Here is a 26,132-nt window from a genome sequence, read left to right on the forward strand (position 1 = left end):
GGAAACATCGTAGTAGAGCTGACCCTGAGCAGTGCGGGGAGCTGAGTTTGAGGAGCCAACCATCGTTGCAGTTGAAACCCACGAATAACAAATCGGCCCCCTTCATATGTGGATTCCCAGCCACAGATCAAAAGCACACCATCATCACTGGCGGAGCTTAAAGCTAAGCTCTGCCTCTGTGAAACTTGCCACACCCTGGTTGCCTTTCTCCTCCTGAAGGGCAATTTCTGCTTCTTCCTAGCCAACCCCTTGAAGTTGGTCATCCATGCCCTCAGGGGCACCAACCAGGTCTTGTCACCCAAAGTTGGGGGCGAGGGGGCACCACATCCTGTCATCCAGGGCTGTGTTGGGGGGCATCAGGCTTAGGACTGAGTGAAGGACTGCGGTGGAGGCTGGCCCCTTCCTAGCGGGTGCCACACGACAGTCTTGTTTACATCTTAGAGAATGGTGGCAGGTGCCCCTCTGCAGGAATGCTGCAGCCCACAGCTCTCCTGCAGGGCCTGGTGGCAACGGGAGGCCTCGGGAGTTCCAGTAACTTCCAGAAGAGACTGTTGACGCTTCTCCCAGATCTTCCTAACACTCCCATTTCCAACAAAATGTACCAAGAAGGAACAGCACTCCAGGAGTCCTACCCGAGTCCCCCATTCCTCGCCTTCCCCCACAAAAGCCCGTTCATAACGTCCCCCAGAAGCACAAAGACCGCCTCAGGCCACAGAGTTCCCACAGCCCGCACAGCGGCCCTGCACAGCGCATGAGACAAATTTCCTCGTGTCAACCCCTTGCCAAGGCTCCTAGTGACAACCGCCGAAGGACAGCCCTGCGCGCCTGCACCGCACGCGACCGAGACCTGGTGCAGGCACACGAGCGGACACGCGCATGTGCACACTGGCCCTCGAACCCGCCCCCTGGAGACGCCGGGAGTCCCTAACGACCGCTGCTGGCCGCTCGGGGGCCCTTCCGGAAGAAAAGTGCCTGGGTACCCGGAGCGGGTGAGGTGACCTCCGGGAGAGAGAACACTCAACTCTGGTTCTCCACTAGCGGGCTGCCCCCACTGTCGCCTGCGGGGTGCCCTCAGCTCACCCGGCCCGAAGCCCGCAGATGGCCCGTCTTGGCTCCCGCATTTCGCATGGCGGGGTAGTACCTGCAGAAGGCCCTCCACCCTCACCCATTTGAGCCAGACCGGTGCCTCCTCCCCTGCCACAGTCACTGTCTGCAAACTGGCCCAGAGGCTTGGGTTTGCGAGTAAGGGGAGGCAGGAGGGTGGAGAGGGGACCTTAAGAAGGACGAAGAGAAATGTGGGGCGTCCTGTAAGGTAGGTCGTGGAGGAGAGCAGCCCTAAGCCCGGGCCCCAGTCTTCTCAGGAAGGCTGATCCCCCACCCCCCACCCCAGCTCCTGCGGGCTGCACCCTCCTGCAGGTCCAGAAGCTTCCTCACCTTTCTCCCTCCCACAGTGGGGCTGGTTTCCCTTGGTTACCAAGGAGAAGCTCGGGCCTCATCACCCTAGGCAGGTTGGGGGAGGGGACTCGCTGGCCTTTGGAGATGAGCTTCCCCACTGGGGTGTCTCAGCTGAAGGTAGGGATGAGGGGTGGAGAGAAAAGCCGCTGGTCCTTTAAAGACAACAGACTTAAGTGGACAGGAGTGGGAGGAGGGCCAGGCCCAGGGCTCTGAGAAGGGTGCTTGTTTCACTCCCCAGTGACCAAGCAGGCTGGGCCTGGACCCCGACCGAGAAATTTTTTTTCCTTCTTTTATGATTCCATAAATGGGGAATTCCCAAATGGGAATTTGGTAGTGACCTGCCCTGAGGTAGGATCTGACATGATGGGCATGAAAGAGATCAGGGAAATGTAGACAGAAGCCCAAGGCCCTGAGGACAGATGCCCGAGGTGAAGGAGAGGCTGGCTGAGAAGGCGTGGGAAGCACCAGAGAAGTGGGTGGAGTGCTGGGGCACTGGGGGTCGGGGTGGGTGCTATGCCAGGTAGCCTATCGTTTTGTCCAGGGGCAGAGGTGCTGGTGGGCCTAAAGAAGGCCAGAGGCTTCAGCTTCTCGGTTCAGAAGAGGGAGGTGAGGACAACTGAGGACCAGGGGTGTGATGAGCAAAAAGGGGAGAGGGCTTCCTCCAGCATCTTCAACTTTCCCATTTGGGCAGGTGGGAGGAGCCTCTGCCCAAAGCGGTTAACTGGAAACTTGAGGAGGATGGAAAAGGTCTGAGAGCTACTCTGAGAGGAGGGAATGTGTAAGAGATTCAAGCATTGAATCCTAGGTCTGTGAGGAACAGGGAGGGCAGTGGGATCTGTGGGGCAGGAGAACATAGCTCTGCAGGATTCTCCTGGGTCCCATGGGACCTCGAGCAGAAGGATACAGGCCGCAATCCAGTTCTGTGGCAGTGATTTAGGGGGTGAGGAAGACTGGATTGTTCAGGTCAGCACCAAAAGGGGGACCCCCAGGCTCCACACTGGTGATGAGATGAGAGCACTCATGAGATGGAGAAATTGAGAGGTCCACGGGGAAAGTGCTGTGAACAACCAGCCTGGGGCATTTAGGCAGCAACCCCAACATCTCACTAGTTCTTATGCTTTTGTGCACAGAAGTAAGAGAGGACTTCGAACAGACAGCGGCTGAAACCTCAGCTTATCCACTTACTAGCTATGTGACACTTAGCAACTTACCGGTACTTCAGCTTTCCTTATTTGTGAGATGGGGATAATAGTGTTAAAACAACAATAATAATCCTCCACAATAAATCTGAAGATTTAATCAACGTAGGAAGGTCAGGCATCTAACGTCTTCATACAATATCGAACCCATATCTTGAGTGCTGGCTGTGAGCCCAGCACTGTATAAAATGACTCACACACATTAGTTCCTTAATCCTCTAGATAATCCTATGAAATAGGTACCATTAATTACCCTCTTCATTTATAAATAAAAGGAGGCTTACTGGGGTTAAATGACTTGCTCAAGGTCTCTCAGATGCTAGGGAGCAGAATGGAGATTCGACCGTAGGCAGCACAACTCCGGGGTCCTTAGCTAGTTGCTACACTGCCTCTTGCTGTGCACATGCAACTGAGGGCCTAGAATTCAGTAAATTGTAGCTCTATATAGGCAAGGATATGGTTCCCAGAATACTTGTCCACCGGACAAAAGCCATCAAAACTAAGGATAATCCTGGCCAAACTGGGAGCTTCTTATCACTTTATATTACCTGTGCCTGGGCATGTAGAGAGCAGACCTTAAGACCTCATTCTTTGAGGTGTGGCCTGAATCTGACTTCAGGACCCTGGACCCTGGTCCTGAGGACTCAGGGTGGGGACCTGGAGGGGAGGAGGATTGGCCTTCCCCCCTGGATTGTGGTCCTGGGGTGGATTGGCTTGATGCTGGAGACATAGCATGTGAAGCCCAACAGGCCCGTGAGACAGGTGCCAGGCTCTGAGGTCACTGAGCATGTCCCCTCTCCCCCATCTCAGAGCATGTCCCCCTTAGATGAGGACACCAGGTGGTGGCACGAGAGGCACTCGCTGCCGTTGGCCCCAACCTTCTCCCTGGAATGTCAGGGAGGATTCCTGCCCCAGAGGACTAGAGTCCTGAATGCGCTTCCAGCCTTCAAACTCTGGGATTCTCTGACTGCCCGGTGTGTTCCCCAGGGAGAGAAGGCTCCAGAGCGGAAGGCGACTGCTCTGCCACTTCTGGGGCTGCCCTCTATGGGCCCTCGGGGGCTGGATGGGTGAGGCCCCTGGATAATGTATGTCTACCCATCCCTGCAGGCTTCCAGGAAGGATTTTGCTACCTACTACCACTCTCAGCTGAAGACCGGTGACGCCCAGGCCAGACTAAGGCCACCCTGGGAGGTAGGTCTTCTGCCGTCTCGTTCTCCTGTGGGCCCTCCCCACTCTCTCCCCACTCAGTGATACATTCTCCTTCCCCCCCCCACCCTTCCCAGCTTTGTTTTTGGATCTGAAACTTATTCACACTGGGGCATGGAGGACTGATAAAAGGACATGGAGATAAATATATATATATTTCATTTCTGTACACTTAAACTGTTAGAATAATATATCAAATGACTTCCAAATTATTTTAGTTTGCTACATTAGCGTCAGTACATATTTCATAATTTATTACGTTTGACCTAAAATGAGATGCATTTTTAAACAGCAGTTCAAGAGTAACGTATGAACATATACACACCTGTGTAATATCAAGATTTCATTTCATCAAGGGGGAAACTGCATTTTAATGTAACAGGGATGAAAGCCTTATGTTAGGACCCTGACATTCCCACCGTGGGGTGCCAAGGCCTGGTTGCCCTCCCAGCCTGGAAGGCCCTGCCTGACCGGTCCTCTCTGTGTGAAGATAGGACTCCTACTTTCCAGGGAACATGCTTTCTTCTTTCCAAGTGGAGAGCAGGAAAGTGTGGGGAGGGGGACACACCAAGTGACTGTGAAGAGCACTGTACTTAGAGGCAGGAGACTGCCCTCAGGGCCTGCCTGGCCCCACCCCTCCTAATGTTCTAGGGCTAGTCAGTTCCTAGGGCTAATCTTGTCCTCAGTTTCTTCATCCATCGAATGGGGCTAAGAAGCCTGCCCTGCTTCCATTGTAGAGTGCTCATAAGACTCAAATGAGAGAAGAGTTAGTTCTGAAAGGAGCTTGTAAGTGTTAAGTGCTGAGCTGTAAGTTGCCGATACTGACCTATGTCTGGAGAGATGGGAGTTGAGACCGGAAGCTCAGGATGGTCAAGACAGGAAGAGGCCACAGGAGTTAAGAGGTCAGGCCCTGTGCATAATAGCCTGCGGACCTTTGCCCCTTCTCGGCCATCCCCTTGAACTAGTTCATCTACTGATTGAGTAGCTTACCCATAATTTCATTCACCAAACAGTGAGCCTATCAAAATGGTCAGGACCCTTTGGTCAGAAAGGGGCAGAAATCCAACTCGGCGTCAGCAAAAAGGACTCATCAGAAGACGTCCAGTTAGGTCTCAGAATTGAAGGAACCGCGGAGGAACCAGGCAGTTCTGGGGCCTCAGGGACTAGGAATGGGGACTGAAGGTAGCCCAGTGCTCTCTGTCCCCCTCTCATTCCTGCTGGTCTCCACCAGGCTTCTTCCTCCTGCTGCAGACAGGAAGGAAGGGAAACTGCTGCCAGCAGAAGGGGACCCGAATCCTTCAAGGACAGATGTCCTCTGTCTACCTCCAAGGACTCTGATTGGCTTGCATCAGGTGGCCAGCCTAAACCAATCACTCTGACTGATACAGGACACTTCTATTGGCCAGAATTTATTATCAGAAGGGGGTGGGGCAGCCCAAAACACCAGCTACCTCACCTAAAGCAGACCTGACGTTGGCTAGGAGCTAAAGACCAAAATGAGTAAGAAACAGTCCCTGCACCCCAAGGAGCTCACAGTCTAGTGTGGGTGTGGGGAGAAAGTAGTCATTCGGATCACTGAAGTGACACAGGTACTGGGGCTCTGATAAAGGGAGGAATTGTTTGGGGGTGAGAGTGGGGGACAAGAAAGGCTGAAAAGCTTCAGAGAGGACCCTTGAGCTCAAAAGGACCCTTGCTTCCTTGGCTAAGAAGGTAGACAAGGCATTCCAAGCAGAGGGGATGGCATGAGCCAAGGCTGGGCAGCATAAACTAGCCTGAGGTATTCCAGATGCAAAAAGGGGTTTATTTCAAACAGAGCATCCAGCCACGGAGTACGTTCCGTATTGAGTTGAGGAAGCTGGGCTGTACCCAGTGAGCGGCGGTGAGCCACCAAAGGGCTCGCACAGAGGCCTGTCAGGGGAGCCGTGGGAAGGCTTTATGTGAGAGGACTGGCTACACTGGATAACATACCCAGGAGCCGTATGGCTGAAGCTGCAATCCAGGCAGACCATGAGGCCCTGAGCTAAGGCAGCAGCAGGAGGGAGACCACAGGCTGCTGGGGTGGGAGGCCGAACTGAGACACTCCAACAGTAACCAGATGTGGGGGGCCTGAAGAAGAGCGGTGAGTCCCCAGCTTCTGGTTTAGGCACCGTGGTGCCCCTGGCCAAGGTCGGGAGCCAGGAGAAGCAGCTTGGGGGAAGCGCTGAGTTCTCTTGGGGGGCAGTTGAGTTTGAGGGAACTGGGAGGCCAGTGGACCTGAGTCCGCAGCTCAGAGGAGAGGTGAGAGCTGCCATCCATCCACTGGAGTGAGGCAGGGTGACAACCTCCTATAACAGAACCCCGAGGAACCGCAACCTGTGCGGGGCAAGCAGAGTGAGGGGAGCCTGCGCTGGAGACTTTGAGAGAATGACCAGCACAGGGAAGAGAGCCCGGAGGGTGGCAGGCTTGTGGTGGTGGAGAGGGCAGGGGGCCGGCGCACAACCTGCCAGGGAGAGACCACACATCACATCCTCTTCGTGACATGAATAACAGCAAGGCAACGAGCTGGTCTTGCTCGTATCCTTTTAAATGTACTTTGTTTTATATATTATTCGTTTTTAATAACAGATTTTTTTTAATTGAAACTAAAGTTCTCCTTAGAAGAGTCCTCCGTGTTCGATAATTTGTTTCCCAAAAATACTTTTTGAAAAATCAAGAAGTTCTTAAGTGAAAACGATCAACTCTGACCCTATGATGAGGTTAATGGTTTCAACATTTGCCTTACAAATGACATCAGACCTGGGGCCACAGAGGTTTCTATAAACATCACGGGACAGTAGGGGCTCTCTTTTATACCAACCGTGCATGTGGAGCCCATGGAGGGACGCTTTACCCCTTCCTCTCAAAGAGATGGCTCTGGGCTCTGGGACCCACCCCGTTTCAAGTCCGGCTGTGTCCCGCTCAGAGGTGGACTGCAGGCTCCAAACAGCAGCAAGAGCAATTAGGACCAGACCTCGGGAGGAGATGCCAGGTCCTGAGACAGTGAGGCATTAGGCAGTGGGGCTGGGCCCGCCCCGCTTCAGAGGGTGCCCCCTGGCCCCAGATGAGGTTGCCCAACATGTGGCCTCCCGGGAGGAAGGAAAGGCATCACCTACCAGGATGATGAGGGCTGACGGTATTTTGGGTAGTGCCTGGAGAGCCAGCTCCAGGGCAATACCTGCCAGCCACCTGGGGCTTCCCCTGCCAGGCTGGGTCCCGCTCCCTTGGGTGTGGCCCTCTTGTTGTCTTGGGCTGCATGCGGGACTAAGGAGAACACAGACATATTTTAGGCCAGGACTTTGAAGGGAACCCAGGGGCTGAGCTAGCAGGAACAGGACCCGCCAGCTGTCTACCCTCTTCTCTTGCCCAGAAGGCCAGGCCTACCTGTCCTTCCATCGAGACCTGAACACCACCACCTTGCCCCTCACATCTCCCGTGGAGATAGGGAAGGGTCTCGCTCGAAGATATCATCTCAGGTCAGCACTCAAGAAGCAGGTGTCCAGGTATCCTCTCCCTAGCCTGGGACCCCTCTCCTTAATGCCTTCATCCTCCACCTACCCCCTCCAGTACTCTTCAAATATCATCAATATTATTCAAATATTATTTCAGAGAAATCTCCACAACGGCCTGCCTACGTAGGAACATAATAGTATCCCATTTTACAGATAAGAAAACCGAAGCTCAGCTAGGTTAAGGAACTTGGCCAAAAGTCACACAGCAAGTCACTAGCAAAACCAGAAATACGAAGTCATCTGACACCTCTAAGAGCACCCCGCCCAGAGCCATGAGTCAGAGGGCATCAGTTGGTGATTCCACAATGCAAAACAGTCTGTGGATTTGCATTTGATTTGCATACGGTGTCACAAACCCAGAGATATCTTCCATACACTGCCCTCTTCTTTCTCTCTCCCTCTCTTTCTCTGACACACACACACACACACACACACACACACACACACACACACAGAGCCAGGCTCTTCCTCCTTGAGATGCCTGGCAGGCTGGAGCACCATCTGGTCCCCTCCATCTGCCAAGGACACCTTCGCTGGTTCAGAGTGTTCCTTCCCACGGGTCACTACACAGGACCCAGAGTCAGGGAGCAAATCTGAGGGGAAACTGCCTGAAGGAGGAACTTAATGCCGGGCAGCCCCATTGCTACTGCAGTCTCCAGGCAGGAGTGGACAAAGGGGAGGGGCCCCAGCCCCTCCCCGGCCATACACCCTCTACCTTTGGTCTTCAGCCCCAGATTTAGCTGCCTTTTTGCCTCCCACAACTTCCCACTGCTGTCTGGAATGCAGGGAGGCTGGGAAAACTAGAAGGAAGACTAGGATGAGGAGATTGAAGGGAAGGGGCCCAGAGTTTGAGCCCTCACAGGGGAGGAGGAGAAGGTGCTGGCACCCGGACAAGGCGTGGGTCTGGACCCCGCTCTCCTTATTCTCTCAGCCTGCCCTGTCCAAAATAGTAGCCACCAGCTACTTCAGATTCTGAAGGCTTAGTATCAAAAATATATATAAAATATCTCAGTAACTTTTATATTGATAGTATATTTAAATGATGCTATTTTGGACATATTGGGTTAAATATATAATTAGTTTCACCTGTTTCTCTTTACGTTTCAATGTGGCTACTAGAAAATTTCAGGTAGTGTATGCGGCTTGCCTTTGGGCTTGCTTTCTATTTCTGTTGGCCAGTGCTATTCCCAATCCATCCTCTGCGCCAGGAAGTTGCTGTTCTGTAAAATATTTAGAGCAGGGAGCTGTTTTGAATGAAATTGTTCTTTAGTATACCTCGGTCTTTTGGCAACAGACACCTCCCCAGCCGTCACCCTCAGAGGGGCAATACGATGTAATGGTAAGAGTATGAAGTTGATAGACTGTGTTGAAGTCCATTTTTTGTTATTTTTAAGCTGTCTTGACCTTGAGTAAGTCAGCTAACCTCTCTGTGCTTCATTTTTCACATCAGAAAAATGGGAATAACACAAGGGCCTTTCTCAAAAAGCCTTTTGTGAGGATTAAATGAGTTAATATGCATACGAAAAAAACGTCCGTCAGACAGCAATTACTGGTAATTACTATGCAGTTATCGCATAAAATTTGGGGCTGTCCCTTGCTACAGTCTCATGTGTGGAAGTATACTATGCCTCTGAGTGCATTCACTCCTCCCAATCATCTTATTGGTAACTGTTATCCTCATTTCACAGAGGAGGCATTTGAAACTCAGAGAGTTCCAGTAACTTGCCCAAGGCCACACAGCTAATCAGTGGGATTTGTACCTGGATCTGCTCTACTCCAGAGACTGTCCCTTAAGAACCACTCTGTGCTACCTCTCTTGGTACATGCCCACTGAGACCCTCCAAAGTAACACTTCTACCCCCCCCCCTCTGGCTCCAGGTGCCCACAGCCAGTCACCAGTATGCAGGAATCCCTAGCAACACCAGCACCCTCAGCTCCCAGCGGGTCCTTCATCTCCATCCAGGACCCATCCTCCACTATAGGCCAAGTGTTGAGCTTAGGTCCACAGCTCTCAAAGCCCTCAGTGCCACCCCCCGTAAAGTCGAGGGGCCCGAATTCTGGGGCTGGTGCACATCGGATGCGCAGGATTATCGCCGAGGATGCTGAGTGGTCACTGGCCATCGTGCCCCTGCTCACAGAGCTCTGCATTCAGAACATTGTCAAGAACTTCGCGAGTGAGTCTGGCCCTGCCTGAGGCAGGAGGGAGAAGGCCAGGATGGGGCAGGGTGGGTGGGAACTGCCTGGAGGAGGGGCCTTAGACGCTGGGCCCTGGGGCGGCCACTGCCCTCTCACTCAGCATCCTCATCTCTACTCAACATTTCTCTTCACCCCTGCGGCCGGGACAGTTTCTCCTGCTATCCCTACTTCCAGGCCCCACCAGACTCACACCCACACTGTGCCCTCCATGTCTGTGCCTTCTTCTTACCTTTCCCACTCTCTCCAGCAAAACCCAGCCTAAACCCTATTTACCTCCTCCTCCAGAAAGCCCTCCTTGGTTGATCAACCTCCACTCGCTTGGGGTGTTCCATGGCATGTATAGGGTTCTTGGAGTTCTTAGAGTGTTCTGCACTCTGTGCCCTGTGTATGTTCAAACCTTTCAGAGATGAGTTGTCAGCCTCTTTCACTGGATGGGGAGCTCTCTGAGGACAGGGCTCTCATTTTGTCTTCGGCACCTATCACCACCTGACCTACAATATATTTGCTTGATTTGTGTATTGTCTGCCTCCCCTCATAAGAGGGAGCGCCTTCTTCTGGTTTGTTCACTCTTATACCCTCAGCACTTCGAACAGCGTCTGGCACGTAGTAAGTTCTCAAATTTCTGTTTGTTTGTTTTGAAATGAAAGAATCAAATCAAATTGGGAAGCTCAGAAGTCAGGGATTGTCTCCGCCATCAGACTAAGTGATGATTGAGGGCTGGACCTGAGATTCTTCCTCAGCCTGGGAGCTCCCTGAAACCAGATGCTGAGATATCAGCCTTCATGAGTGGAACACCCCAAAGCCAGGGGCTGTGTCAGCCCCCTCAGACTGAGCCTCCCTCAGAAAATAGTCTGTCTGCTCTCTCACACTGGGGGTCCCTGAGGGCAGGGGAGGGTATTCCCTGTCGTTGGTGCCCCCAGGCAGGCCCAGCCCAGGTCACCCTGTGTCCCCAACTCAGCAACTCCTGCTTGCCTTCCTCTGTTCCCGAAGACAACCCTATCCTGACGCAGCTGCTCCCAGAGCACCAGCAGAAGGTCCTGAGCTACCTGCCTCCTGACCTGCCGCTGACTGTGACCGCCAACCTGATCGATGATGAGAGCTACTGGCGCCGCTGCTGTGGGCATCGCTGGCCTGTGTGCCACGTGGACAGCCATGGCGGCAGCTGGAAGTGTATGTTCTTCGAGCGGCACCTGGAGAACCTGCTGAAGCACTTCATCCCAGGCACCACGGACCCCGCGGTGATCCTGGACCTGCTGCCGCTGTGCAGGAACCACGTGCACAGGATCCGTGTGGATCAGTTCCTTCCGCCCGTCCATCTGCCTCCCTCGCCGCGGAGTGAGGCCCAGTCCGACTCCGGCAGCGAGGGAGAGACGGAGGAGCCCACCAGGGACCACTACCAACTCAATGACCTGGTGGCGGGCCTGAGCCAGTTGGAGGAGCTGGACCTGGTGTACCGTGTCAAGGACTGTGGCATGAATTTCGAGTGGAACCTCTTCCTCTTCACCTACCGCGACTGCCACTCCCTGGCGGCCACCATCAAGGCATGCCACACTCTCAAGGTACCCTCCGCCCCCAGCCTTCCTCGGGGCCCCATTCTCAGTGTCTCTCAGATTCCCTGCCCCCTCCTCTTCCTCCACTATCGTCATCTTTCTCCTCCCATTTCCATATTCGTTGACCGAGTGTCGTTTTTATGCACGCTGCACCCAGGTGGGTTCTGGGGATGCTGAGATGAAAAAAGCACTGCCCGCCCCAGTTCACCAGCCCTTTATTCATCCCACGAACATCTGCGCTCCAGGCCCTGTCCTAGGTGCTGAAGACTCAGCATTGAGCACAATTATACCATTTGTGCCCTGTGGAGCTCACTGTCTAGTGCGATAAAAGGCACTCATCAGCAATCATATGAATGTAAAATTGCAACTCGGGTAGGGTTGCCAGATTTAGCAAATGAAAAAAAAAAAAACAGGATGTCCAATGAAATTTGAATTCCAGATATACATCAAATAACTGTCTAGTATAAGTATGTCCCGAATATTCTGGTTGGAAGAGGGAGAGCCCGCCAGGAAATCAGAGAAGAACAGGGGACAAGGTATTGTGTCACCAAGCCAAGGGAGGGCTGTGTTTCAAGAAGAGGGGGTAAGCAGCACTGGGGTGGGATGGGGATGGAACTTAGACTGGATTTAGCAAACATGGCAAAAAAAAGTCCCTGAAGGGGTGCTATGTCAGTGGAGTGCCAGGAGAGAGGCCAGAGTGGAGTGGTTCATGTAGAGAGAGGGAAAGGAGGAAACGGGATGACTGCAATCAACTTTTTCAAGAACTTGGCTGTGAAGGGAGAGAAAGGTAGAGTAGTTAATAGGTGAGGGGTTCGGGTTTTATTATAAAGAAACTTCCATGTGTTTAAAACCAACGTAAAGTTCCATCCAATTGCAAGAAAGGGGTTGCATACAGAACAGAAGCACACATTTATTGACCAAGGAAGGTTCCTGAGAAGGCAGGAGAGGGCAGGTGGTTCTGGGCAGAGGGGAGAGTGGATGTGGTGGGTAGCAATGGGTTTGTGTTTGGTATTAGGAAAATAAGGGGTTCCCATTCAATGGCTGGGGAGGTGAGGGGAGATTTACTTGCTGAAAGGAGGCTGCAGGGTGGCCCCTGAAGTTTGAGGAGGCTGGAGAAGGTTGAAATGGTTGTTGTAGATTATGAGAAAGTGTGTTGGCCAGAAAAACAGAGTTGAATTTGCACACAGCATTGAGGGCCTAGTGGTGGTTCCGGTGAAACCAACCAGTCCTGTCGTGTAACGTTTTTCATCATGTTAGTTGCCTGGGCACAGACATGCAGAACACAGAGAGAGGGCTGGATCCAGGGTCGGATGCGATGAAAAGACAAGAAGGGCTAAGAGGAATGTAAAGAAAGAAGAGGACCGAAGGATAGGGAGAGAGTAGAGAGGCCAGCCATTCCGAGGTCTCAAGGAAGAGGGAGGAGTGGAACCAGCCAGTGAGAAGGAAAGAGAATGGGACGCCCATCCCCAACATTCACAGTGTTAGTTTCACCCCCTTTCTTTTATCTTTTTTTTCCCAACCCATCCATTCCCTGGTTCTCACCCTTCCCACTTTCTGTCTCATTCTTACCCTGGCAATCTCCTTTAAAAAGTTCCTCTCTTTGCCACGGTTGATCTTAGCCAGCTGAGGAGGGTGCAGTGAGGGGCTACAGACCTGGATTCGAAACCTGCCTCCACAGCTTAATCCCAATGTCACTCTGGGTAAATGAGGTGTCTACTCTAAGCCTGTATTTTTTTTTTAATCTCTGAAATAGAGAGAACTCGTTCTACCACACTGGGATGCTGAAGGAGAGAGATAATGGTTATGAAATGTTCTAGCGGCATGCCCAGCACATAGTAATTTCTCAAGAAATGGTAGCCTTTTCCGCCTACTACCTACCGCCAGTTCGGCACCCCTCTGCCATGCTAGGTGGGCCTTACCCAGCCAGGTGACCAACACAGGTCCCTGTGGCTCCCCCCTCTACCTGCAGAAGGTAGGTAGGCAGGCACGTTATCCCTGGCTGCCAGGTGCTGGAGACCCCTTACCTGCCCACAGATCTTTAGGTTGACCCGAAGCAAGGTGGATGACGACAAGGCACGCATCCTAATCCGCAGCCTCCTGGACCACCCGGCCCTCGAGGAGCTGGACCTGTCACACAACCTCATTGGGGACCGTGGCGTGCGCGCGGCTGCCAAGCTCCTGAGCCACAGCCGCCTGCGTGTGCTCAACCTGGCCAACAACCAGGTGCGTGCACCTGGTGCCCAGTCGCTGGCTCATGCCCTGGCACACAACACCAGCCTCCTTTCCCTCAACCTGCGCCTCAACTGCATTGAGGACGAAGGCGGCCAGGCACTTGCCCACGCCTTGCAGACCAACAAGTGCCTCACCACGCTGCACCTTGGCGGCAACGAGCTGTCGGAGCCCACAGCCACGCTCCTCTCCCAGGTGCTGTCCGTCAACACCACGCTCACCAGCATCAACCTGTCCTGCAACCACATAGGCCTGGTGAGCCACAGCTTCTGGGGCCTTGTGGGTGGACGCGAAAGCCAACCTTCAGGGGGTATTTGCAGGGTGATTGCTCAGATCACAGGCTTTGCCTGGTTCAAACCTCAGCTCTGCCACTTAGCGCTTGATTAAGTTCCTTAACCTTTTAGGGCCTCCACTGTCTCCTTTGTAAAGTGGGGATAATAATAGTATCTACTTCTAAGTGTTCTCACTAGAAGGATTAAATGAGTTATACTTGTGGCTTAAACAAGAGGAGTATTCATTATGTCCCATAATCAGAAGCCCCAAGGTAAGGGGTTCCAGGGTTGGAAAATGCCTTGGCTCGGTGGCAGCCTCTGCTCTGCCCACTCGATCCTCGTGTCCTGGGGTCTCTCTGGTACCCTTCATGTGGTCGCAAGATGACTGCTGCAGCCACCTGGGGCCATGCTCAGAGGCCGAAAAGGGAACACTCACTCTTTTGTTCTCTTTTTGGAATGAGGAAAATCTTCGCAGAAGCCATTCCCTCCAAACTTCCTCTTCACATCTCATTAGCTAAGTTTGTCTCACGTGCCCATGGCTGAACGGAAGGAATGCAATTACCATCATTGCCATAGAGCCATGTTTTTCAAACCATTGCAGTTGAAAAATCAATTTCGTGAGTCTTGAGCACCCTTTTTCTTTTTCTTTCTTTTTTTTTTTTTAAAGATTTTATTGGTGAAGGGGAACAGGACTTTATTGGGGAACAGTGTGCACTTCCAGGACTTTTTTCCAAGTCAAGTTGTTGTCCTTTCAATCTGAGTTGTGGAGGGTTCAGCTTGAACTTGTTGTCCTTTCAGTCTTAGTTGTGGAGGGCTCAGCTCAGCTCCAGGTTCAGTTGCCGTTACTAGTTGCAGGAGGTGCTGCCCACCATCCCTTGTGGGACTCGAAGAGTTAGACTGGCAGCCTTGTGGTTGAGAGCCCACTGGCCCATGTGGGAATTGAACCAGCAGCCTTCAGAGTTAGGAGCACGGAGCTCTAACCTCCTGAGCCACCGGGCCGGCCCAGCATGATTTTTCTTATGGAACAGGATAGAAGGAGGTAAGATAGGAAGGAATAGAATAGAAAATGCCAGTGTGCTGCACAAATAGGTTACGTACTATTCTGGAAATTTTTGTTCCAGTCACCTCTATATAAATTTGTGTGTGTGTGTGTGTGTGTGTGTGTGTGTGAGAGAGAGATCCTGGGTAGGGATGTAAAATGATCCCTTCCTTTGTACTCCTTTCCCAGGACGGTGGGAAGCAGCTCTTGGAAGGCATGTCAGACAACAGGACTCTGCTGGATTTCGACTTGCGCCTGTCTGACGTGGCCCAGGAGAGCGAGTACCTCATTGGACAGGCTCTCTGTGCCAATCGTGAAGCAGCCCGCCAGAGGGGCTTGAATGCCAGCCACTTCATGTCCCCACTCACTGCCAAGGGCCCTGAGAACCCTTCAAGATAAGATGAGGGCTACAGCTGGGCAGTAACCACACCTGGGTCGGTACCCCAGCCCTGTTCCTCATTTCACGCCCCCACCATGCCTGCGGCAGAGGGATGGGGGAGGGGGAGACCATGAAAATCCTTAGGGTGTGATCAAGCGTTCTGTGGATAAAGATATGGGGAGGTGGAGGGCCCTTAGATGGGGGAGAAAGGGATGAAGTGGGACCCAGCCCTCTACGCAGGGAGAGGGACCCCCTAAAACAACTGACTTCTTCCAGGTAGAGGGAAAAGCAGAGGGGCTGTGCCTGCCCAGCCCTCCCACAGGGTCCCCCATCTCTCTGACTCTCCCCCCACAAGCTACAGCAGAGCTTTGCCTGGATCTTCCACCTTCATTCCTGCAGCTGCTATCTCCCTATTACTCGACTCTGCTTAAGTGACCCAGTTCTACAGGCCATGCCATCCCCTCATCCTCTCTCCCAGCCTGGGAAGGGGGAAACAGTGGTGATGGGAAAGGCTCAGACCCAGGGGTCTCCCCCGAGAGCTTCTCATGGGAGGAGGAGTTGGTGGTGGAAGTGCCACACTGGGAAGGGAATTCAGTGAGTCATCCACAACTTTATTATCCAGTTTCATTTGTACAATCTTTGCGCTTGGAAATCCATGACAGAAAGGCCACAGTGTGATGCACCCAATTGACAGAGACCTGTCTTTTCCCCAGCCAGGCCCAGCCCAACCCGCAAGCCCTTGTCCCCAGGAGCCTTCCAGGTGCCCTCCACCAGTCACTCCATGGCTGCCCACTCTGGAGCCACACCCACCCTGGAATCACATCAACCCTTGAGGCCACACGAGGATCTGACTGATGGATTCAGGCCAAGCCCCATGTCCCATCCTCTACAGGCTGAGGGACCCAGAACCTCCATATCTGTTTCCAAAGGGTTGGTCATGGGCTGCAATCACAGCCTAGGGGTGCCTGCTCTCTGGGGACTCCTTCCAACAAGGAAGCACTGAGCAGAGCACCGAAGGGGGCTTGGGAGTGACTGCCGAGTGTGTGCCTGTCCGGGCAACCTAGAGTCTGTCTGTGCCTGATACCCTCTGACAGTTCCAGAGTGCAAATGTGTAGGTGTGAGGGCGAGTGTGTGTGTGTATACATAGCCACAGCTGCTAGCAGAGGTTCTAATTAGAGAAACAAGAACATTCAGTGTAAAGTTTAATTTTAGAGATTAATTAATTTTCTGGTTTTCCTTTTCCCTGGCAATCAATAAAGCTACCAAAGAAACAGACCAAAGAATTGGTTTCTCTCTAAGTCTGTGCGTGTGTGGGGTGGGAGGTGAGGCTGTCTGAGAAAACCTAGGCAGAAATGGTTAATACAGGCAAAAATAATAAGGCCCCCCTCCCTTCCCCTTCTCCCAGCTCAGGATCTATCTCAGAAAGGACCTGAGGGAGAAGGAGCTGAGTTCCTCCCTCTGTGGAGCCAGGAGGTGTCCAGCCTGCCCCCACACAAGGGCAAGATGTCCAGGTGCCATCTGGCCAAGAACTGGGACCTGAGGCCACAGCTCACCATCTGTACCTCACAGATGTCCGTATAAAGAGGGGTGCTCCAACCGCCAGGCCCCCGAGGAGCACAGACTCGGGGTCTAGGAGGGTTCAGTGTTGGCAGGCAGGTGGGCACTGCTGCCCAGGGAATCCTAAAGGGCAGCTGTTCCCTCTTGCCCAAGCCTCCCCTTCTTCGGCCTGCTCTCCCTTCCCATTCAGCCACCTCCACAGGAAAATAAAGCTCAACTCCGATGGTCCACGGTGACCCCCCAATCTGTGCCTCCCGAGTCTCTCTCCCACCCCCTAGGAAGGAGGGCAGGGGAGCCAGAGGAGATGCTGCATAGGTGGAGGCCATGCCCTTGGTGGGTGCAGGCCTGACTAGGCTGGAGGAAGATGAGAGCGGCTGCAGGAAGGGAAGGAGGAGCTCGGATGGCTCAGGTGAAGTGAGAAGCATCAGGGATGAGCAATGTCCGGTGGCGCAAGGTTTATCCTCTCCAGCTCGAAATGTGAGCTCAATCTCTGGGCTAATTTTGCTGGGAGAGCTTCAGCTGGGGCAGTTGGGAGGGCAGTGGGGTTGTACACAAACATGCACACGGAAGGGCATCGGGGTGGGCGTGGTGAGGAGATACGGTGGCATCAGAGCTTTGAGGGAACAAGATGTGGGGCCGGGGCCCTGGGATGGTGGCAGGATGCCTCTTTGAAGACCCTGGGACACACAGCAGGGCTTCTTCAGCTCAAGGTATAGGACAGAGGGGTCGGGCAAGATTTAGAGAATTCCTGCCTCTGACCCTGCCATTGGAATTGAGTATTTCTCTCCCTGGGGCTTGTGACATTGTCCTCAGCCCTACAGTGGCAATGTGTGGGGACAACCACGCTCCACTCCTCCCCAGAAAGTCTGAGGGAAGCAAGGGCTGCCCTCCACAGACAGGCCCTCCTTTGAAGGTCTTTCCCTCTACCCTTCACGGCCCTCTCCCGAGTCCCATCTGCTTCCACCCAGGTCTCCCACTCTCCCCATGCATTTCACCTTGGTCAGTTTTAAGGAATGCCGCCCAGGTGGGATCTCACCCTCTCTGAAGAGTGCCCTCCCAGAACCCAGGTGAGGAGGAGGCTCGCGTCCGGAAGACTGAGAAAGGACTGAGGTACACTCCCGTCCCCTCCCCGCTGGCAACAGCTCTTCAGAGCCAGGGAGCAGGAGGGGGGTGGAGAGTGACGTCTGTGCGGTGAGCACAGTCCCTCCAGGACCCAGGCTCTGGAGCCCAGTGAGATAAACAACAGTGGAGGGAGTGGTAGAAAGGAAACCCCGATCTTTGGGGCCAGCGCCAAGAAGAGGATAGCAACATTTCCACGGTTTTGAGATGAAGTCTCCGGGCTGACACCTGGCCGCGGCCTCAGACCCACTGAATTCATTAGCTGGTTGGAAGTCAGCCCTGCTGCTGTTCACGAAACCACCGCCCCCTCGGTAGAGAGAGGCCCCAGGGGGGCCGGGCAGCGGGGGAAGGAAAGCCCCAATTTCCCTTCCCCGCGGCCTCTCAACCTCCCCAGCTGCACAGCAAGGGCCTCTCACTCCAGGTGAGGCCTAACACCGTCCCACATCACCGTCGCCACATAACAGTCAGAAGATCTGTTGAAAGGCTGGATGGAAAATCTCGAATGTGCGCGTTGGAAGAGGAGGTGTCCCCTTAGGAACTCAGGGGCAGGCCTGGAAGAAAGGACTCTGCCCCGTGGGATTCTCCAGGAACTGCCGACCCCCTCCCACTCATCTGTCTCTTTATGCACAGGGAAGGCGGGGGTCTCCGGCCCATCGCGGTCTGTCCCGTCCCGCGCCCTCCCCTCCCCTCAGTACAGCCTGTCGCCATCAGGACTCCCCCTCCTACACGCAGGGAGCACAGTCCAGCGAGGGGCAGGAGGGAGGACGGCGGGCCAGTCGGGGGCCGTTGGTCACAGTGAGGTCTCCACGCAGGAGCCGTGGCGGTGCAGCGGCCGGTGGCTGTGGCCCAGACACCCCTCCTGCCGATGCACGATGAGGACCGGGAAGTAGAGGGCATCGTGGTAGGGCGGCGGCGGCCCGCCCTCCTCCTCGTCCTCGTCCTCGTCGTCCCCCATGCTGGCCTGGCTCGACAGCCGCGTCTGCTCCGTGGGGCAGCTCGCCTCATTGACGCTCCCGCTCCGGCTGCGCCACAGGCAGCTGCGCCGCGAGCCGTAGAGGCGACCGAGCGAGAAGCGGCTGCCCCCGCAGCCCGGCCCCCCGCCGGGCCCCGGGCCGGCCCGCGGGCTGGCGCAGATACTCAGGGCGCTGCGGGAGAAGATGGACGAGCTGCTGACGGCGCGCTGGCAGTGCTCGCAGCTGCGCCGGTAGGGGGCCACGCCCGCCGCGCCCGCGCCGCCCACCCCGCCGTAGCGGCAGCTGGGGGTGTAGCCGCCCGCCGAGCCGCCCGCGCCGCGCGCCCCCAGCGCGGCCAAATCCATGAGCACCGCCTCCGAGTAGCTGGGCACCAGCTGCTGGTTGGAGCGGATGTGCCACTCGAGCTCCGTGCTGTCCACCGTGTTGACCCGCGGCAGGCGGTGCGTGAGCGGGGGCAGCAGCTCGTCGCTGGGGCTCAGGCCGCCCGCGCTGCTGGCGGAGCCCGGGCCCTCGAGGCCGAAGAGCTTCTCCACGTGGTAGTGCGCGTACGCCGTGCGATACTCGGCCAGCACGCGCAGCGGCCACGACAGCGTCAGCAGCGCCGCGGCCCAGAAGGCGGAGGAGCAGGCGTACCACGGGGGCCTGGCCGGGTCCGGGAAGGCCACCATGAACTCGCGGAAGTCCACGTTCTTCAGGTGCATGCCCTCGCGTGCCTCCATGTAGTCGTCCAGGCCCTCGTTCTCGGCGAAGAAGCGCGCGCGCTGGCACAGGTACGCGTTCTCGGCCTCCACGCTGGCAAAGCTGAAGCACTTGGTGAAGCGCAGCCGCGTGGCTGGCGCGCCCTCCAGCCCCACGAGCGCCTTGGACACGTCGCGGACGCCGCAACGCGCGTAGTCGAATTCGGCCTCCGCCACGTGCGTATTAACACGCTCGTGGTAGACCTGCGGAGCCGGGGAAGGTGGTGGGAGTGTCGCTTCTGTCTGCCCAGCCTCCTCCGCCCCATCGCGGCTCTTGTTGCCTGGTCGAACCCTAAGCCTATCCTGGATGGATCCCCGTGGGAGCGGGTAGGATCATCTCATCTGATTTATAGAGAAACTGAGGCCCTCAGTTTAATCAGTGACTTAAGAGATGAGGGCACGACTCAGTCTCATCCCTACCTGTGTGCGTTCTAATTTTAATTAAACGCTGCTGCTTCTCTGAGTCAGGCTCTGGCCATGAACTGCTCAGCTGGCTTGCCTGACCTTTTGCCATTGCTTCCATTGTCCCACACTGCCCCCTCATCAGCACAAACAGCCTGCCCCTCTTTCCTTTTACAAATATGTTTCCAAATAGGCCCTGGGGAGGAGCTCTCTGGTCTCCGTTTCCACCTTAGTTACCACCCAGCCTCCCTCTTGATTCTCACAGGCTCAGGGCTTCTTTTACCCATCCCAGTACTGAAACAGATGTCACGCTCATATGGGAAAATCTCCTCCTTCTCCTCCTCCATCTCCTTATATGTCTAATCCTGAAGGGACCAGGCAAGTGCTGATTGACCATTCCCCCCACCACCACTGTCCGTGCCTACCTCCACCTTTTTGCCAGCTGACCCCCACCTCTAGGAGCCCTGGACTCGAGATCCAGGGCCCTAGGTTTGAATCTAGCACTACCACATAGACGCTGCAGACGTTGGGTCCCTGAGCTTAGGTCTCCTTACCTGTGAAAGAGGACTTGGTAGCAGCCACCTCACTGAACAGGTGAGAGCACGCTGTGAGAGTGCACGTGAAGCCGTCTCCAACCACTAATCACTAAACCATATAAACCCTGGAGCCAGACTGACTGGGTTCAAATACCAGCTCCCCCACATCCTAGCTGTTTGACTTAGAGCGAGTTACTTAACCTCTCCATGCCTCAGTTTCCTCATCTGTAAAACAGGGATAATAGTTACCTATCTCATTGGATTGTTATGAGGGTTAAACGATTTTTGTAAAGTACTTAGAACCTGGCTCCTGGTGTTTGCTGTTATTATCATGGTTGTCACTGCCCTCCTGTTGCAGTGCCCCCAAGAGCTCATTGGTACCTGAGCTCCAACCCCTGGGGACAGTCAGGCAGGGTCCCAGCACCCCCCTCCCATCTGGACTGCTCTGCATTCCCCTCCAGCCCCTCACCTGGGTGGTGGTGTAGGCGTCTCCATTGCGGTATCGGGTGACCTGGCGTGTGCGGCGGACATAGTGGTAGCTGATGGCCTTCCACCAGATGCAGGGTGTGGCCTGCTGCATCCGGCCCACGCGCTCGCGAACACTGGTCACATCAACACGGTGCTGCAGCTCGTGGCGGGCTTGGCAGTGCCAACACTCCACCAGGTAGACAGCATACAGCATGAGCAGGAAGGCCAGGGGGATGTAGACATAGCCATTGGAGCAGGGGCTGTCATGGTACATGAGGCTGTTGCCCTGGTAGGCGCTGCTGAAGGTGAGGCGGGTCACTGTGGTGACATGGCACCAGGCCACGGCCCCCAGGCAGCCGTACATGAGCAGGGAGAGCAGCAGGCACTTCCAATGGGACTCACGGCAGAGGGACTTGGTGAAAGAGGGCTGGATGGGACGCTGCTGCTCAGAGGGGCAGGGAAAGGGGCCGAGATGAGAGGGAAGTGAATGACACCGAGCGGCAGGACCCAGCACAGAGATGGGTGCAGGGATGGAGGGGTAGAGGCCAGCACCAGAGATGACAGAGACAGGAATGTGGAGAGAGGGGGGCCCAGGTTCAGAGAGAAACACAGAAGTGATCCAGGGTGAGCCACGGGGACAGGAAAAGGGAACAGAATGCCAGGATAGGGAAGTACAAAGAGAAAGAAGCAGAAAGGAATCCAAGCCAGAAAAGCAGGGAAAAGGCCCAGGTGGCAGAGGAGATACAGATGTATAGGATGGCACGCAGAGAAACAAGAGTCCCAAGACACAAACATGGCAATGAAACAGAAGGCGGATGGGGAAGACAGGGGAGGACAGACAGGCATCAGCAAAGGCAGGTCCCCAGCCCAGACCCCTTCAGGAGTTCCACTGACATCACCTTCCCACTTCTCAAATGGGGCCCTCCCTTCTTCCAGATGCTTTCAGTCCTACGTTCTGAAGGAACCACTCCTCTTTGACCCATACACCTCTGTGTCCCTCACAGACAATTAGCCTCCTACCTCGTTTGGAAACCCCAGGACCTGTCTCCCCACATTGTGGACCCCAGGCCTCCTGTGAATCTCCCTTCCTGCACCCTAACACCCTTCCCCTGTTCTCAGATGAAAGAGAGGGGGCTGGTGTCCCTGAGAAGAAGGCAGTGCCAGAGGAGATACCTAGGAGGACTGAGGCATGTGGCTGGGGAGAAGGGATGTGGGGTGGGGAGTTGGGGAATAGGAAGGAAGAGGTTTGCAGCCCAGCCATTTGTCAAAAACGGCAATTTTTGGTGCTCTCCCAGGGCTTGTTAGCCTGTTAAAGCACTTGGTACGTTCTGTCTCACGGTCGCCCCAGTGACTTGTTTACATGTCTGGCTCTACCACTAGACTGGGTGCTCCTAAGGGCAGGACACCATCCACTTTGCACCTTGGCTGCCTGCCATGGTGCTGGCACCCAGAAGCCACTTAACAGTTGGGTATTCAGTTGGATTTCTGGCTGTGTCTGGGCCTTCCCACTCCTCCTCCCTGCTGTCTAACTGTAGGAACCCTGCACACACCCTCCGGCTGAGATCCTCACTTATTCCTTCAATTCCCAGGGCCCGACCTGGAGGCTAGCCAGGGGAAGGGAGAAAAGGGTATGAAGGAAGGGGTCCTGTAACAAGCAGTGGGTCCTGTACAGTAACAAGCAGTGGGTCCTGGACCTGGTGTGAAATTAAAGGAAAGATCTGGAAGTTCAGAGAGAGAGGTGGGCTAGGAAATAGCACATGGCATAAACAAACCCGATTAGGGTACATGAGCCTTTCAGGGAACCTTGTCCTTGGTGGGGGGGGGTTATATTTGTGCAACTACCTGGGTGTGCACTTGTCCCAACGAGAGCACATCTGAAAGGGGCCCTACCTGCAGGCCCATCTGCCTGTGTGCTTCTGCCCTAGTGCAGTGTGCATGTGTGTGCATGAGTGTGCATGGGAAATGGGGGTGTTCCTGGTACTTTCCTCAGTCTCTTTGTCTTAAGGTTCAGAGGACTGAAGAGTAAGGCCTCCTAACTAGGGATATGCTTAGTACCAACACTCTGAAGGATTCCTGGGCTCAGGGCCCCCTGGGGGAGCTGCATGGACATTGGGAGAGAGAGGTGCACCCCCCCACACACACACACTCCCAGTGACGGGGGTGCCTCTGTACACATTTGACCTTCTTAGGACCCCAGCTCGGGTAACACCACCATTTGCCCCTGGTACTCCTGCCTCTGTAGCCCCTACAAGTCGCCCTTTCTGGCCTTCAAGATAGCATCCCCTCCTCGAGCTAGGATCCCTCTCACCTTCCCCACCCCCATCCGCCCAGGGTCCGCGAGGCTCCGCCCTAGGCCCCTCCCCCTGTCCAGGACCCCCGAGCCCCGCCCCCGGCGCGGCCCCTTCCCCGCCACCGTGGACAGCTCCGGCCGCTGTGTTGGGGTAGCAGCGCCGGACTGCGGCTGCGGCGGCCGGCTCGGGGTGCGGGGCGCCGGCCGCGCTGCGGCGGAACCGGCGGGGGCCGCGCGCGGCGGGGGGTGGGGGAGGGGGCCAGACTGCAGCCGCGCCGGGGAAGGGGCGCCTCCGGCTCTCACCTCCTCTCGGGCGGGGCCCTCGTCCGTCGCCGCTGTGGGCTCCTCCGGGACCCCGGGGCCGCCGCCGCCGCCGCCGCCGCCGGCGCTCTCTCCCGCGGCCGAGCCAGGGGGGGACATGGCGTAGAGGGGGCGCGTCGAGCTCAAGGCCTCCCGGGGGGCTGCCGGGGGCCGGGGGCATCCTGCGCGGGCCCTGGGGAGGGGACAGGAGGGGGCGGGGCCCTCGCTGCTCCCCACCCCCCGCCGGGGGGAGGGGACCTGGAAAGGGCACCGGGGGTAAGGGTGTAGGGGCTCGGGGTGGGGAGGCGGACTGGGGGGCCGGGCCGGGGGGGCCGGGGCCGGGGGCGGGTGTCACCTTGAGGCCCTCGCGGCGCCGCTCCGCCTCCCGCCCGCTCCCGCCGCCGCCTTTTGTCTGAGCGGAGCCGAAGCCAGCGCGCCCCCCCTTCCTCGCAGAGCAGGAGCCCCGCCCCCAGCCCCCCAAACTCCGCCTTCCCTAAGCCTACCTAGTAACCACCCCCAAAGAAGAGAAGCAACAGGGGCTCCCCGCACCCCTTCCCCACTCTCAGCTCTGCTAACTACGCGGCACACACGTGTGCGCACGCGCGTGTACACACACACACACACACACACACACACACACACACACACTCCCACACTCCACCACCATCCTGGGAAGATCTATGCCATAACTCCTTTCCTCCTATTCTCTGTGGAGGGGGCGCCAGCGGTTCAACCTACATACCTCCCCATCCTTGGTTCCCTCAAATTCCTGGGGCTGACGATGGGAAGAGGAAATTGAGTCTTGGAACCCCAGGAAGATCCTTACTCCCAGTTGGGTGGTAAAGGGTTAAGGCAGGAGCCAGTCTTCAGAGGCCAGACCCAACTGAACCAGGATGGAATAGGGTGAAAGGGAAAGGATTGAACCTAGATGTGAGAAAGGACTAACAGAGGGCAGAGGGGAGGACATTGGAACCAGCCTTCATGGAACCATCTTCCTTTCCTAGAAGAAGAGCCCCAGAGAAGCAAAGTGTGTACATTGCCCTAGGCTGGAGATCAGGAAACCTGAGTTCTAATTCTTAATCCTTGTTCTTCCATTAACTAGTTATGTGACCTTGGGTAAATGCCTTCGCCTCTCTGAGCCTTAGTTTCCTCATCTGTGCAGTGAGGAAGTTGACTGGACAATCTCTAAGGCTCTAACCTTCTGTGGATATAGGAGGCAATGTCACAAACCATAGGCCAGGCTGAGTGACTACCCCTTCGTGCCATCCACCTGCACTGCTTTTCCCTGCCGCCCCTCGGACAGGCAGAAAGGAACCACATTCATTCATTCCTGGACGCATCCACTCAGTGAATAGGTGTTGGGTAACTACTCTGTGCTCTGTTCAGAAATGAAACACACACTATCCTACCCTCAAGGAGCACAGCCTAAATAGGAAGAGGGGACATGGAAACCAATCATTATGATAGAATAAGATAAAGGCTGTGCATGATCAATGTGTGCACAGTCACTGGGGACTCATCCTGTGTGTCATGTGCTACATTGGAGTCTTTAACGTATAGTAACTGTTGCCCCATTACCCTTAAGGAATGGAGGCACAGGGAGGGTAAATGACTTACTCAAGGTCACCTGCTCGTACTCACAGAGGTAATTGTAGACTCCGTATCTTTCCCATTCAAAAGTCCATGGGGATGTCAAGGAGTAGAAAGTTAGCTTGAGGCAAAGCCTGGATATCTGGCAAGTACACTGACTGCTGGGATGGTCCTGCCCCTCATCTGGGGCAGAAGGGCCACTACCTAAACCACCCTCCATCGTCCCCCCACACACACCCCACTCCTGGTCCTGCCTCCATTTTCCTACTGTTCCCTTACCAGGCCAGGTGAAGGTGACTCTCTGTCTGCCTATTGCTTCAGAACTATCCAGCCTGCGTGTTCCTCCCCAGGTCAGTGTGCCCATCCTCCCTGCCCTAACAGAAGAAGGGTACACTCCTGAAGAGGCAGCGGTTCTTCACTCCCAGGGCAGAGGAGGAATTTCACTGGGTGGCGCATTCCAATGTCTCCCACCCATGCTTTTGGGGAAGTCCTGCTTTACAGCTCACTCCAACTCCTCTACTTCTGGTTTTATCCCCTTCTACCTGGTTCAGTCCTCACTGCAGACAGAGAGCCGAGGTCCTAACCCTGCCCTTTCCTAACCCAGAGAGGCTCCTCCCCCTCCCCATTTAGTTGTTATAATCTTCCTTCTGTCCCCCACCCCCAATGCCTTCCCTTCCTCACTTCGGGGGGGCCTTTGGAAGAGAGATAGATAGCCCAACTCCTTTTTGCCAACCCCTGAGCCTCCAAGAGATAAAAGACTACCCCCTTTACTCCATTCACATACATTACCCTTCCAGGGAAAAGAGTGGGGATAAAAGGGGGGTTGGAGCCAGCTGACCAGCTGGTCACCATGGCAACCAGGTCTCTTTCCAGACAATGCGCCTGGCTGGGAGTGGGGGCACAACTAAGGAAAGTAGAAAACACAGCAGAGAGAGAAGAGGATCAGAGGGGCCCAGCCTCAGAGAAGACTGGGGCTAAAGAAGCGAAATCAGGGTTTTGACTCTGCTGTGGCCCGAGTCAAAGACCCCAGGCCATCTTTCCAGATGACAATGCATGGTCCCTCTCTCCATTCCTGAAGTTTCCCCAGATGGGCTTTCCTGTCAATGC

At 55.3% G+C, this 26,132-nt stretch overlaps 2 protein-coding genes across 4 annotated transcripts; one reads left to right on the forward strand and one right to left on the reverse strand.

Annotated features, from left to right (window-relative positions):
- The first annotated feature begins 857 nt into the window (after nucleotides 1-857).
- Nucleotides 858-16,329, forward strand: DRC5 (dynein regulatory complex subunit 5). Of its 2 annotated transcripts, none has more exons than XM_081036252.1 (7): nucleotides 858-989; nucleotides 3,762-3,845; nucleotides 9,266-9,561; nucleotides 10,574-11,142; nucleotides 13,168-13,617; nucleotides 14,863-15,107; nucleotides 15,766-16,329. In XM_081036252.1, the coding sequence occupies exons 3-6, from the start codon at nucleotides 9,288-9,290 to the stop codon at nucleotides 15,070-15,072; spliced, it is 1,503 nt and encodes a 500-aa protein (XP_080892378.1). In that variant the 5' UTR covers nucleotides 858-989; nucleotides 3,762-3,845; nucleotides 9,266-9,287; the 3' UTR covers nucleotides 15,073-15,107; nucleotides 15,766-16,329. The 2 variants fall into 2 exon arrangements, with proteins under 2 accessions (XP_080892378.1, XP_080892379.1); XM_081036253.1 differs by having other exon boundaries at nucleotides 949-1,312; nucleotides 15,766-16,328.
- TMEM151B (transmembrane protein 151B) lies at nucleotides 15,643-23,951 on the reverse strand. Of its 2 annotated transcripts, none has more exons than XM_081036249.1 (3): nucleotides 23,439-23,951; nucleotides 20,847-21,141; nucleotides 15,643-19,643 (listed from the first exon to the last, which is right to left on the reverse strand). In XM_081036249.1, the coding sequence occupies exons 2-3, from the start codon at nucleotides 21,117-21,119 to the stop codon at nucleotides 18,519-18,521; spliced, it is 1,398 nt and encodes a 465-aa protein (XP_080892375.1). In that variant the 5' UTR covers nucleotides 21,120-21,141; nucleotides 23,439-23,951; the 3' UTR covers nucleotides 15,643-18,518. The 2 variants fall into 2 exon arrangements, with proteins under 2 accessions (XP_080892375.1, XP_080892374.1); XM_081036248.1 differs by having other exon boundaries at nucleotides 20,847-21,287; nucleotides 23,439-23,948.
- Between the last annotated feature and the right edge of the window lie 2,181 nt (nucleotides 23,952-26,132).

The sequence above is a fragment of the Rhinolophus hipposideros genome (genome assembly GCF_964194185.1).
Source record: "Rhinolophus hipposideros genome assembly, chromosome: 3".
Lineage (NCBI taxonomy): Eukaryota > Metazoa > Chordata > Mammalia > Chiroptera > Rhinolophidae > Rhinolophus > Rhinolophus hipposideros.